Raw genomic sequence first — 13,959 nt, 5'->3', positions numbered from 1 at the left:
GATTTTAGGTCCGTCGATACCAAGGATGTTTATTGCTATGCATTTTCGCTGCTTTCGTTCCCTGTTTTTTGCTTTTGCTGGAAGAAAATGAAAAATAAATGAATGAATAAATGTTAATAGAAATTTAGATTATAAAAACTTGGGAAGCTGCAAAAAGCCGCCGGGATTTCCAGTCATTTGTAATTATTAGGATCTGAGTTAACGCTGACCTCCAGATGACAATCACCAGCCAGTGTGTGTGTGTGTGTGTGTGTGTGTGATCATCAGTAGACCTAGAAACAGCTGTCGTGTGTACAGTAGCCTGCCATGGAAACACCAATCCGGAGCTCCTTTCAGGGAGATGATTGGTGAAGATTGCGGTAGGAAGGCGGAGCATGACGGAGAAAGGCACGACTAACTGGTTAAAGAAAAGCTTCTGAATCAGTTGGCACTTGGCACTTAGCTGTGTTTGTTTATTAGTATCCTGTTACTATGTTCACATCATAACCTGTGAATGTCTCCCCGTGTGTTTGCACGGTATCCCTACTGTCTAGTAGCTTTGTCAATCTTACCGTGGATTGTTGAAAGGTAAGGCTACCACCATGAACTGTTTAGCAGTAGCTAAACTGCAGTAAATTTTGTGTTAGACATAAGTTAAACAAGAGAGTTAGAAAGTACTATTAAGATTTGCCCGTGAGGGCAGTGTCATAACTTAATATATATATATATATATATATATATATATATATATATATATATATATATATATATATATATATTTTTTTTTTTTTTTTTTTTTTTTTTATTCAATTTTCTCGTCAATTTCAATCGAATTATTTTCTAGAAAAAAAAAAACAAAAAGACTAAAGAACCACATCAAATAAATACAATTGATATTTCATGTTTACATTTATTCATATTCATATGTCTTGGTGGACTAAATGACATACCTAAACCAGACCAACGACAACAGCTTGTCATTATGCAATCCTCACCCTCAGCGTCATCTTGTTTGCAGGGTATCCAGCCACAAGCTTCTCTCGGCGTCCCTTGAGATCGCACAGCTCCAGCAAGTGTTGGTATATCATGTTGGAGATGCTGCCGCTATATAGGCCTGCTGGCTGGAAGTGGTCATCACATGCCTATCTTCTCTGGATTTTGTGCCTTCTGCTGACTGGTAAGCGTCGTGTCTTCCGTCCCGGTGATCGCGGCGGAACTTACGGAAAAAGATACACAATAACTCAATAGTAGTAGATAGTAGTAGTAGTAGTAGTAGTAGTGCCTGTAGTCGTAGTAGTAGTAGTGCCTGTAGTCGTAGTAGTAGTAGTAGTAGTAGTAGTAGTAGTAGTAGTAGTAGTAGTAGCAGTCGTAGTAGTAGTAGTAACAGGAGAATTACGTACAGTGCAAGGCGATTATTTTCCAATTATCATATACACTTCAACGCGGCATTCTTTTGTTACTGTTTCCTTCAGTGGCACAACAAACCCAACAAATCACTATATTATAAGAAGTGGTCATTTAAATCAATATATGCGAATGAGAGTTCCACCAAAGAAGTGGCATCAAAGCTGTAGTAGGTTTGGATGTGATGCAACGTACAATTAAGCTCAAGGATGATAATGAAATACTTGCCAGCCTTAATTCAATATCTTTGTAATTTCTTCCTACAGGAAATATGATATTAGGGAATTACGAAAACGGGAAGTGTTATTGTGTCTCCGAAAATGACGAAAAAATCAGGCAGGCCATCGCTGCCTTCACAGATACGCCGTCTGTGTCCAAATATGAGTACATCGGTGCCGAATATAACAGTACTGCCGAGGAATTCGCCCCCTGCGTGTGTGATGATGGTAAATTTAAACTTCTCGAACTTCACCTGTACACTTTCTTGATAGTTTACTCTCTTATCAAATAACTACCTAACTAATTTATTATTATTTTGTTATTTTTGTTGTTTGTTATTATTATTATTATTATTATTATTATTATTATTATTATTATTATTATTATTATATCTATATTATTGTTATTATTATCATCCTTACTATTATTATGTATTCACAGTTTCTATAATTTTTTTTTCTTTTTTCATGTTCTCCAAAGTGGTGGGCGTGATGTCAGACCTGGCTGTGACAGAGCAGTACGTTCTGGAAATGGCAACGGGGAATGAGACAGAGCTCAATGACAATGTTACCAGAGCGGTCAGTGAGTGGGAGTGGAGAACGAACTTATTTTTTAATATTGTTTTGAACTTGTATCATAATATATTACGAGACAAATGTGACGCATGTGATTAGATTAATGCGATGCATTTCCCAGGAATCTGCTATCTCGAGATTTAACATCAGCATAACAAACATTGTGTTGGACCCACAGCTGGATGCCACTGCGAAGGTTGCCTTCAACAACTACATGGATTTAACGCATTCTTACATCAACTCCTTTGCTACCTACAGCTACACTAACGGCTCCAAAGCCATGTTCAATGTAGAATTTATCGTCAAAGGCACCAATACAGTCATCAAAGATAAGGCAAGCCAATATAGATACACACCGGGTCTGATATCTTGCATTATCTGTTTATTTCATGATACATTTTCATTATAATATGCAAAAAAAAAAAAAAAAAAAAATCTTGACTGAACAGACCTATAAACAGAATTGTAGTCATGAATGTTGACTGCTATCGGCATACAACTAACGAACAGTGTGTCCAGGTCTCCACTGTGATGCTGGAGGCGGTGGCCGGGAACATGTTGAGCGGGGTCGGCTCTGTAGAGAACTTCACCAAGGAATTCTCACGTAAAATAACACATTGTTTTCTCTAGATATTCAATGCTGTTTTGATAGGCTAATTAATATTGGAGGTATTATTATTTTGTCTTGTAAAATCCATTATAAAGGTACGGTAGACTGGTATGTAAATCTAACGCTAAGATAGTAATCTATTATAAACGTAATTTCTGTATTAATTGTGTTCAGTGCATGAAATTAGCTAAAGTATAATTTCATGCACCTGTACACAAATGTAGACAAGAGTGAAATCCTAAGAAATTATAATGATCAATGACTATTTCTTCGAGCAAGTAGGTGTGTTGGCGACACTGACGATGACTATTTCGACAGTGAGAGTGTGTCCCGTAGATCCTAGCGGTGGTGAGAACACTCAAACGTCAGTCACTAACAACGTGGCGGGAACCTCTGTCACAATTACCTGTAAAACAGGCTACAGGTATTTTTTTCTCTTGATTATTGTATATATATATATATATATATATATATATATATATATATATATATATATATATATATATATATATATATATATATATAACTTAAAATCCCTTGGTACTGATAATTACTGTTATGACGTGATGTAAATGTGCTTACAAGTACTAAAAATTCACTTGATTTAATTTAATTCAATTAAAGCATCAAACAATTGTTACTGCTATTATTATTACTATTATCATCATTGTAATTGTTGTTTTTGTTGTTGTCGTTGATGTTGTTCTTATCCTCAGAACAAATTCAGGCGAACCGACCAGTGGAAAATCAAAGTGTGTCCACGAGACTTTAACTTGGACGCCACCATCCCCCAGCGTTGTCTGTATTGAAGGTGAGGCATTCAGTCACATCCTTCGCTCTCCCTCCAGAAGCTGATCGAGATAATGGGAGGGGAGGTCAGCACGGCAAACAAGGGATTCTTCTGTGACCTGTGAACGCAATATTTATTCCTTTAATTTTTTAGATGTTTTCTGATTATGTTAAGGCTATATTTGCACAAAGTGACTAGAATCGATTCATAAAGCGGTAACAAGATTCATGATTTGTCTTCCTGCGCCGCATTAACTCCAGAGGGAATAGTTAGCACAAATATGATTCGAAACATGGCGAATCATTGGGGTACTGAAGCGTTTTGAACTTCGGACTCAGTTTCACCATCAGTCACGGCGAGTCAGCTGAGGTGTAAGCACGGAAGTATCGGCGGTCCTGATCACTTTAGTCGGAAAACGTAGAAATCGTGAGTTGCCCAACAATTCTAACTTGTCTTCTGAATGTGTCATTGTTTCCTTGGCTATTTAGTGTAGCCCAACACGTTGCTGGGTGTGGTTTGGAACTGGGAGGTGCTGTGGTGTAACCCCCTCCCTGCAAATTGTTGAATGTTTAAAGTGTTGATGTCATTTGGTCTAACTGGTTATAAAAGTCGTGATGGTGGTGGTGCCAGTAGTAGTAGTAGTAATAGTAGAAGTAGTAGAAATAGTAGTAGTAGTAGTAGTAATAGAATATAGTAGTAGTAGTAGTAATAGAATATAGTAGTAGTAGTAGTAGTAATAGAATATAGTAGTAGTAGTAGTAGTAATAGAATATAGTAGTAGCAGTAGCAGTAACAGAACACAGTAGTAGTAGCAGTAGTAACAGACACAGTAGCAGTAGCAGTAGTACAGAACAGCAGCAGCAGTAGCAGTAGCAGCAACAGAAGTAGCAGTAGCAGTAGCAGCAGCAGTAGCAACAGAATTTAGTAGCAGCAGCAGCAGCAGTAACAGAACCTAGCAGCAGCAGCAGCAGCAGCAACAGAACTTAGCAGCAGCAGCAGCAGCAGCAGTAACAGAACTTAGCAGCAGCAGCAGCAGCAGCACAGAACAGAAGCTAGCAGCAGCAGCAGCAGCAGCAGCAGAACAGCAGCAGCAGCAGCAGCAGTAACAGAACCCAGCAGCAGCAGCAGCAGCAGCAGCAGCAACAGAACCAGCAGCAGCAGCAGCAGCAGCAACAGAACCTAGCAGCAGCAGCAGTAGCAGAACAGCAGCAGCAGCAGCAGCAGTAACAGAACAGCAGCAGCAGCAGCAGCAGCAGCAGCAACAGAACCTAGCAGCAGCAGCAGCAGCAGCAGCAGCAGCAGCAACAGAACCAGCAGCAGCAGCAGCAGCAGCAGCAGCAACAGAACAGCAGCAGCAGCAGCAGCAGCAGCAGCAGCAGCAGTAACAGAACAGCAGCAGCAGCAGCAGCAGCAGCAGCAGCAGCAACAGAACCAGCAGCAGCAGCAGCAGCAGCAGCAGCAGCAGCAGCAGCAGCAGCAACAGAACCCAGCAGCAGCAGCAGCAGCAGCAGCAACAGAACCTAGCAGCAGCAGCAGCAGCAACAGAACCAGCAGCAGCAGCAGCAGCAGCAACAGAAGCAGCAGCAGCAGCAGCAGTAACAGAACCTAGCAGCAGCAGCAGCAGCAGCAGCAGCAGCAAGCAGAAACAGCAGCAGCAGCAGCAGCAGCAGCAACAGAACTCAGCAGCAGCAGCAGCAGCAGCAGCAGCAGCAGCAACAGAACAGCAGCAGCAGCAGCACCAGCAGCAGCAGCAGCAGCAGCACAGCAGCAGCAGCAGCAGCAGCAGATAGCAGCAGCAGCAGCAGCAGCAGATAGCAGCAGCAGCAGCAGCAGCAGTACTGAGTAGCAGCAGCAGCAGCAGCAGCAGCAGCATAGCAGCAGTAGCAGCAGCAGCAGCAGAACTGATAGCAGCAGCAGGAACAGCAGCAAAACCGATAGCAGCAGCAGCAGCAGCAGCAGAACTGATAGCAGTAGCAGCAGCAGCAGCAGCACCAGTAGCAGAACTGATAGCAGTAGCAGTAGCAAGTAGCAGTAGCAGCAGATAGCAGTAGCAGCAGCAGCAGCAGCAGTAGCAGAACTGATAGCAGCAGCAGTAGCAGCAATAAGCAGCAGCAGCAGTAACAGCAGCAGTAGCAGTAGCAGCAGCAGCAGCAGTAGCAGCAGTAGTAGCAGTAGCAGTAGCAGTAGCAGTAGCAGCAGTAGTAGTAGCAGCAGTAGTAGTAGTAGTAGTAGTAGTAGTAGTAGTAGTAGTAGTAGTAATATTGATAGTCGTAGTAGAAGTAGTAGTAGTAGTAATATTGATAGTAGTAGTAGTAGTAGTAGTAGTAGTGATAGTGATAGTAGTAGAAGTGGTAGAAATAGTATTAGTATAATACTAATTAGTAGTTGTAGTAGTAGAAGTATTATTAAGTTTAATTTTCTCATCTATTTATTTCATTTTATCTTATCTGTTTATTATAAATAGTGTGTGTGTGTGTGTGTGTGTGTGTAATTCATCTCGTTCTTCTGCTGGTCACCCAGCCATTCTTCCCCATTACGGAGCCATCTCAGAGCTCATAGACCGATCTTCGGGTAGGACTGAGACCACACCACACTCCACACACCGGGAAAGCGAGGCCACAACCTCTCGAGTTACATCCCGTACCAATTTACTGGTAGGTGAACAGGGGCCACATTAAGAGGCTTGCCCATTTGGCTCGGCGCGCCGGGACTCGAACCCGGCCCTTTCGATTGTGAGTCGAGCGTGCTAACCACTACATTACGCGGTGTGTAATAGTAGTAGATAGTGAGTGTGTGTGTGTGTATGTGTGTGTGTGTAATTCACCTCCTCCTCCTCGGTCGTCTGCTGGTCACCCAGCCAGTCTTCCCCATTACGGAGCGAGCTCAGAGCTCATAGACCCATCTTCGGGTAGGACTGAGACCACATCAACACAACACACACACCGGGAAAGCGAGGCCACAGTCTTTCGAGTTACATCCCGTAACTCGGCTAGGTGAACAGGGGCCACACATTAAGAGGCTTGCCCATTTGCCTCGCCGCTTACCGGGACTCGAACCCGGCCCTCTCGATTGTGAGTCGAGCGTGCTAACCACTGCACTACGCGGTGTGTGTGTGTGTGTGTGTGTGTGTGTGTGTGTGTGATTCACTGTTTGATCTGCTGCAGTCTCTGACGAGACAGCCAGACGTTACCCTACGGAACGAGCTCAGAGCTCATTATTTCCGATCTTCGGATAGGCCTGAGACCAGGCACACACCACACACCGGGACAACAAGGTCACAACTTCTCGATTTAAATCCCGTACCTACTCACTGCTAGGTGAACAGGGGCTACACGTGAAAGGAGACACACCCAAATATCTCCATCCTGCCGGGGAATCGAACCCCGGTCCTCTGGCTTGTGAAGCCAGCGCTCTAACCACTGAGCTACCGGGCCGTGTGTGTGTGTGTGTGTGTGTGTGTGTGTGTGTGTGTGTGTGTGACAAAAATGTGCAAAGATATGAATAGAACATGCAGGCAGAAACACTGCCGTTGTGTGATCCAGGCAAAGTTTGAGTTTTCAAAAACATGTATGAAGCTTTATTAGACTTGAAACTTTAAACTTTGAAAGTGAGTTGGATGTGGAGGTAGTGTCTATTTTTCTTCAGTCCTCTCTAAGATTAGTTGTTTGTCAAAGTGACAGCCTTAACCCGATCTTCCCGTCTCTGTTTACAGATAAAAGGTGTTATAAGAGTCCACCTAATCCAATAAACACCAAACGTGTCTGGAATGGCACAAAGGAGGAAGGAACAAAAATTGTATACAGCTGCAAAATTCTTTACAGGTAAGCATTACTACTACATGATTATTGAAAATAGCCCTCCCATTATCTCAAATTGGGCATTTATGGTACACTCGCTTTCACAGTCCTACTCCTATACCGGCTTACGACTTACGTATACGTAACTACATCATTCTGACGATGGCTCAGCCAGCAATCACACGCGCACACACCGCGAACTCTCTATGCCAACAGGGCTGAGTTTCTTAGAGGGTTCCGGAACGCCCCGGGTCGCCCGGACCCCTAAGAAACGCGGGTTGGGCTGCCCGGGCTGCCAGTCCGGAACCTTTAGAAGTTTAGAGCCACCCAAGCTTGCGAGGTGGAGCGCTCTGTGGCTGTGACGTCACAATGTCAACAAAGATGGCTGTCCAAGTAGATAGCTACAAGTGCCATCCCCTGAAGTGTGCTTTGAACTCATGGTTACTATAGAATGGAACGACTTGCTCCACATATCCCTCAACTCTAGTTGGTTCTTGATGTCTTTCTTGCTCTTCTAGGGTAATTTCATTCAAGTTCTTGTTTCCTTGGGCTATCATTATAGCAGCTTGCAATTCTTCCTCTCCAGCAAGAAACTCGTCGAGAAGAACAGCGAGCTGTAAACGATTTAATTCAGGAGGAGACAGTGCGTGAGCCATTTCGTCTAAAGGCCCTATCACACTGGCCTATGATACGCGGAACCAGGAACATCCGCTCTAGATAGCGGGAACTTGCCCGGGATTAGCGGAACCAAGTTGGGATGGCTTCATATCCATCCCGGTTCTCCGTATGCAACCCAATGGAAAAGTAAACATGATATATGTAATAAAAACTTTTCATTTGAACTAAAAAGAATGACTAAATTTTTCATATTGGAATTTTAAATAATATTTCATCAATTTATAAAGGTAATATATATATATATATATATATATATATATATATATATATATATATATATATATATATATATATATATATATATATATATATATATAATGTCGATAGTTTGGGCTCATGGCAACCACCTCTGACTGTAAAGTTGCCATCGCGCACGTCTCAGCTTTTCTCTAGTTTTTTTTTTTTTTACTTACTTTTCTTCAACAAGAGGAAGTGCAAATACAGTTCCTGGACAAAGCACAGGCTGAGGTATAAGCGGCATGGTTTTGTTCTGGTTTATTTTGATTAGGCTTTGTCTTGGTCGGTGGGCCGTTTGCCTAGCATAACAAGAACACGGGCAGCTTGTGTGTGATAGTGTTCCTGGTTTCGTACCAAGAACCATGGCCCGCGTTCCGCGTATCATAGGCCAGTGTGATAGCCCCTTAATAAGATGCCCGCACAGGTTTGTTTACATGAGCCCCCACGCAGCGGGAGGCGCCCAAAAGCGTTGAAGAGCGCGCTCCGGGCGGCTCGGGTTTCCGGGGCGTTCCGGAACCCTCTTAAGAAACTCAGCCCAGGGTGGGCAAACTTTTCAGCGGTAGGGCCACATTAAGAAAAATCGCAACCTTATAGGGCCGCATACCATATTAATCCCAAATGATTAATATTTTGAATATAAAATTAAAGGCTTCAAATGCTGGGGTCACACTACAGCTTTTTTTTCATTTATTTATTTTATTTTATTTATTTTTTACTATGACGTCCCAAGCTCATCTTGAGTGTAACCACGTAGAACCTGGGCATCATGGTGATATGTAGGTAACTAAACCACTCGACAAATAGCAAAGTGTTTTAAGGCTGTACGTGGTGAGATTCGAACCTACGCGTGGACTTGTGCCCGATCCCACGCTCACCACCGTATCCACTATGCCACCGCCTCCCAGTGGCTTTTAAGAAGAGAAGTATTCGGCGACTATGACAATCTGCTGGCGGAGCTTCACCGGGAGGATTCCAGAGGCTTGCCACAACTCTCACGCGTCGTACCATAGGTCTCACGCGTCGTACCACAGGTCTAACGCGTCATACCACAGGTCTCACGCGTCTTGGCAAAGTCGCACGAGTCTAACCAAATTCAAAATTGGTAAGACTAGTTGGACTTTTGCCAAGATGCGTGAGACCTGTGGTACGACGCGTGAGACTAGTAAGACTTCATGTTACATGGTGAGACGTCTTACTATCGCACGGGGGCGCACTAAGTTTTCTAAAATTTTAGAAAACTTGGTGCGAACTGTTACGACGTACGACGTCGTACCAGTTTTGGCGAGACCTTTGTTAGACCTTGGTACGACTAGTGGTTAGAAGCGTGAGACCTCAGGTCTCACGCGTCTAACTATGGTCGTACACGTCGTACCGTCGTAAGTGTCAACCTGGCATAATATGATCTTCCATTACGGTTAATGTTTACTGTCGGTCCTTGTCAGTAGCCCATAATTTGACTAGGTACTGGGAGTTTAACCAATCAAAGGGAACTTGAAGCCTTCACCTGATGTGGATCTACGAGTTATTGCTACTGGAAAATATATGGGCCAAGATTGGCAAGGAGTTTACGACTGGCAACTGTATATGTGGTAATATTATACTGTACTAGCTAGTAGCTGTACTTCACGTTTATGAATTTCTTTCGTGCGCTCGGCCATTATTCACTCGTTTTCTGTCTTCATTTTTGTTGCTGTATACGTAAGTAGGGCATTGTAGGTTCTGTGGGAATTTGTGGTGTTTATAAATCAAGTGTCATGGCTCGGACGTCTAATGAGTGGTAGTTATTCAAATGACGTATCACGGCAAAACCGAGCACGAACGTGCGACTATAGAACGTCTAATGAGAGCTCGTCATACCGGTAGTTACTAAGCATCACCCTGCTATATATATTGTATATAGGTGGCGGCTGCGGCATGCGAGTGAATAGCGTTAAGCCAATGTTTCGCTATATACTATATTTTTGGTTAAAATTAGGTAAGGTAAGGTTAGGTTAGATTAGGGTTTGCTCTCTCTCTCTCTCTCTCTCTGAAACTTGAGTGGCAGTGGTAGAAAAGATTCCACTAGCTCCCACCCATGCACCTCATCTTCCTGCTCACTTACTCCAATTTACAAGAATTATTATTTTTTTTTCCAGGATTCTAACAGACAAGAAATCCATTTATCAATGTAAAAATAAGGACTGGACCCTGGTGACATCACCAATCAAGTAAGGCTTTATGATCCAATTTGTTGACGTGTTTATGCAAAAAAAATATATAATAGGTAAATAAATAATAAGTAATGATGAATAAGTAGACAAGTATATAAAATGAAAATAAAAAAATGGATAGAAGACCATGAGAAAAATGTTCATGCAAAGGCTTATTGGATATTTCCATCTTTATTCATTTGTATTTTTCTAGTATACATTACATTACTACTCTTTTATTTGGTAATCATATATGATTCCCAGTACTGAGGGAAGGATAAATAAAACAAAGTTGTTATTGCAAAATGCTATAATGTCCATGCATCAAAGATGCATATTCTCTGTGTATGATGAGAAATTGCACTTTTCAGTAACTTTTTTTTTGCTGACTAGTTTCTGTAACTTCTTTCACAATACTGACTTAAATTGAAGGATCTATCTAAGTTTTTGAATAAGAATCATTTTACTGGTTTAACGTATTTCAATTATGCATCCAGTATTTTTGTATGGTTGTGGTTTGTGGTCACAAAACATGTTTAATGTTGTTACTATGTGCATCCAAAGCAGATTTATTATCAGTTTGCTCGTAAGAGTGTTGTCAACAACAGACTCAACAGAATGCTGTGCTTGCAGGTGTGATCCACCCAAGTGTGGTGATCCACCTCAGGTGCCTGACCATGGAGTACTCACCTATAATGATTGGAATCAAATAACCTACCAGTGCGACACTTATGCCATGTATGTATATTGTATCTTGCTGTGTGTGTGTGTGTGTGTGTGTGTGTGTGTGTGTGTGTGTGTGTTTGTGTGTGTGTGTGTGCATATGTGGATCTTTAATTATCTATTGTTTTTACCTACATAATATCAGAGAAAAAAATAGCATCAAAATGAAAAGTGAAAAATCTTTTACCTCACCTTTCCATGAAAACTATAGCCCTTTGCTGATTTTAGTTACCTTACTTGTGTAGATTCCTTAGTTTCAGTTATAAAAGCATTATTAAATTATCTTACAGACGTTCAGGAGTAGATTCTGAGCATAAGATCATCTGCAAAAACTTCACATGGGAGGAGCTACCAAAAAGCTTCAAGTGTGTGGGAAGTGATACCTATGATTCCCATCAGGAGTGGGAAAATTTCCTGAACATCACCTTGCCAGTATCAACAGGTAATCCAATGCAATCTTTCATGTGATACTGTAGTAAAATAAGATGTTTCCTCAATTTAAATCTGTTTGCTTGTTTTGGCAGTGGAGGAATAGTTTGGTTATGGCCACTGTCACAGAGTTGAAAAATACATAATGGCATTGTACTTCCTCTGCATCATAAGAGGTGAGAAAAAGAGACAAATTGTGGATGTTGGGAACCCCTTCTCTCCTTTTTGTTCTTTTCCCACATGTAAGAGATTTACTTTCCTTTAAGATTCTAGAAAGACATAATCTGAGTAATGGTATTCACCTTCCTTCAATCTTTATTTCCTTTCCTCACTTGAAATGAACAAATTACAAAATAAAGGTGGCTCCAGTCAACAGAAATATTGATGCTATACATGCAAGTTAATCGATCAACAATCTAGTCTTTAACAGTAGTGGAGTAATGCTATTAAACTGGCACCACTGCGGGCCTTCTTTTTTAATCCCAATTTTCATTGCCCTTGCTGATTCTATATTAGAGGCCTGTGGTTTTCAAAACTGATGACAGAGCTACTTGACTACAATGACAGAGGCTAATGAGTGGGGTAAATAGTGCTTAGCCATTTCCAATGAAGCCAAAGTTGTCTAGTATTCTTTCAGCATGTCCTTGCTGGAATCACTACATTATGGTGATGATCTGTCACTAAAGGGGAGTTTTCTTCTTACAGTTCTGGTATTTCTCGTCATTTTCTGCCTTCTTGCTACCCGATCTGACTCTCCATTCTGTAAGATATGTAAAGGAACTACAAAGGAAGTTACCTATTAAAACATTGATTGGCAACTGTTCTTTCAAGAAAAAGGTAAGATTACTTTCAGTGAGTTCATTCTCAAAGAAATCCATGGCACCCTGTAAAGGTGGTGTCAGATGAAAACTGGTGTGGAGATTTTTGACTTTGTTGTGGAATATTGAGCATAAATTTGCAGTCATTAGGTTTCTCAACTGCTGGGCTGATTTGCTACTGCCCTTTTGAATGGCAATTCCTTTATAGGAAATTTTTAGAATTTACAAATAGTGATAGGTTGTTTTATATATACATAATTATTGTACTTAGTGAAAGAATTTCTGTCCTACTTTCTTTCAAATAATCTTTATTTGACATCTTACCTCAAGATTCACATAAAATCAACACTGGAAAATTATGGTTTCTACTTTTTTCCTCAGTTCCACTACCCAACTTAATTACATGTGATATTTCTCTGCCCTCTCAGAAAACAGTGTTGCTTCCATTGCCTTTAAGAAGTTGCCATTGATTATCCTTTATTTTTTGTTTTACATCTTTGTCTTGTTGGAGAACTGTTCAAATGCATCTTGCAATGATGATCTCAGTTGGATCGCATAACACTTATCATACTTTATAAAGACTGGTCCACTGTTACATATTTGTCTTTATTTTTTCATTTAAGCATTTGGTATTGTTTTAAATCACTATTATATGTAAAGAGAGAATTCCATTGAGTTATGAAAGCTTTTGTTAGCAAATTGGTTTCTGCATCTTGTTTCCAAAGTGGGTATTTTGTTACTGCTGTGGTAGCTAATTATCTTTCTTGTGTTACTGTAAATGGAATTCCATAGTGTATGAAGCCCTTAATAGAGTGGAAAAGACACTACATTAACAAAGGTCACACACACACACACACACACACACTGAGGAAGGGAAGATGTCTGAAAGATGTTAAAAAATATAGTTTCCTGCAAAGATATGTTGAGACTTGGAACAGTTTGAGTGAGGAAGTGTAGTCAACAACGAGTGTGCATAGTTTTAAAGAAAAATTGGAAAAGTGTAGATATGGAGACAGGGCCACATGAGCATAAAGCCCAGGCCTTGTAAAACTACAACTAGGTAAACACACACACACACACACACACACGGCCCGGTAGCTCAGTGGTTAAGAATGCTGGCTTCACAAGCCAGAGGACCGGGGTTTGATTCCCCGGCCGGGTGGAGATATTTGGGTGTGTCTCCTTTCACGTGTAGCCCCTGTTCACCTAGCAGTGAGTAGGTACGGGATGTAAATCGAGGAGTTGTGACCTTGTTGTCCCGGTGTGTGGTGTGTGCCTGGTCTCAGGCCTATCCGAAGATCGGAAATAATGAGCTCTGAGCTCGTTCCGTAGGGTAACGTCTGGCTGTCTCGTCAGAGACTGCAGCAGATCAAACAGTGAAACACACACACATACACACAGTGATAAATGAAATGGAATGTGGGGAAGGAAAAGCAGAAGTATTGTATATTAAGATGCATATTAATAAAAAAGAGATAACAATCATTGTAACATATGTGCCACCAAAAACA

General features: G+C 41.4%; 1 protein-coding gene across 2 annotated transcripts; it reads left to right on the top strand.

Moving 5' to 3' along the window:
• Positions 1 to 208: 208 nt before the first annotated feature.
• LOC123514538 lies at positions 209 to 13,402 on the top strand. Of its 2 annotated transcripts, XM_045272461.1 has the most exons (13): positions 209 to 567; positions 998 to 1,156; positions 1,650 to 1,829; positions 2,083 to 2,180; positions 2,356 to 2,511; positions 2,697 to 2,781; positions 3,106 to 3,211; positions 3,504 to 3,598; positions 7,290 to 7,398; positions 10,425 to 10,496; positions 11,112 to 11,216; positions 11,492 to 11,643; positions 12,336 to 13,402. In XM_045272461.1, the coding sequence occupies exons 2-13, from the start codon at positions 1,066 to 1,068 to the stop codon at positions 12,431 to 12,433; spliced, it is 1,347 nt and encodes a 448-aa protein (XP_045128396.1). In that variant the 5' UTR covers positions 209 to 567; positions 998 to 1,065; the 3' UTR covers positions 12,434 to 13,402. The 2 variants fall into 2 exon arrangements, with proteins under 2 accessions (XP_045128396.1, XP_045128397.1); XM_045272462.1 differs by lacking the exon at positions 209 to 567 and having other exon boundaries at positions 885 to 1,156.
• The last annotated feature ends 557 nt before the right edge of the window (positions 13,403 to 13,959 follow it).

Source organism: Portunus trituberculatus, chromosome 38 (assembly GCF_017591435.1).
Source record: "Portunus trituberculatus isolate SZX2019 chromosome 38, ASM1759143v1, whole genome shotgun sequence".
NCBI lineage: Eukaryota > Metazoa > Arthropoda > Malacostraca > Decapoda > Portunidae > Portunus > Portunus trituberculatus.
Note: the sequence above shows the minus strand (reverse complement) of the source record. Positions and strands in the feature narration are given on the sequence as shown.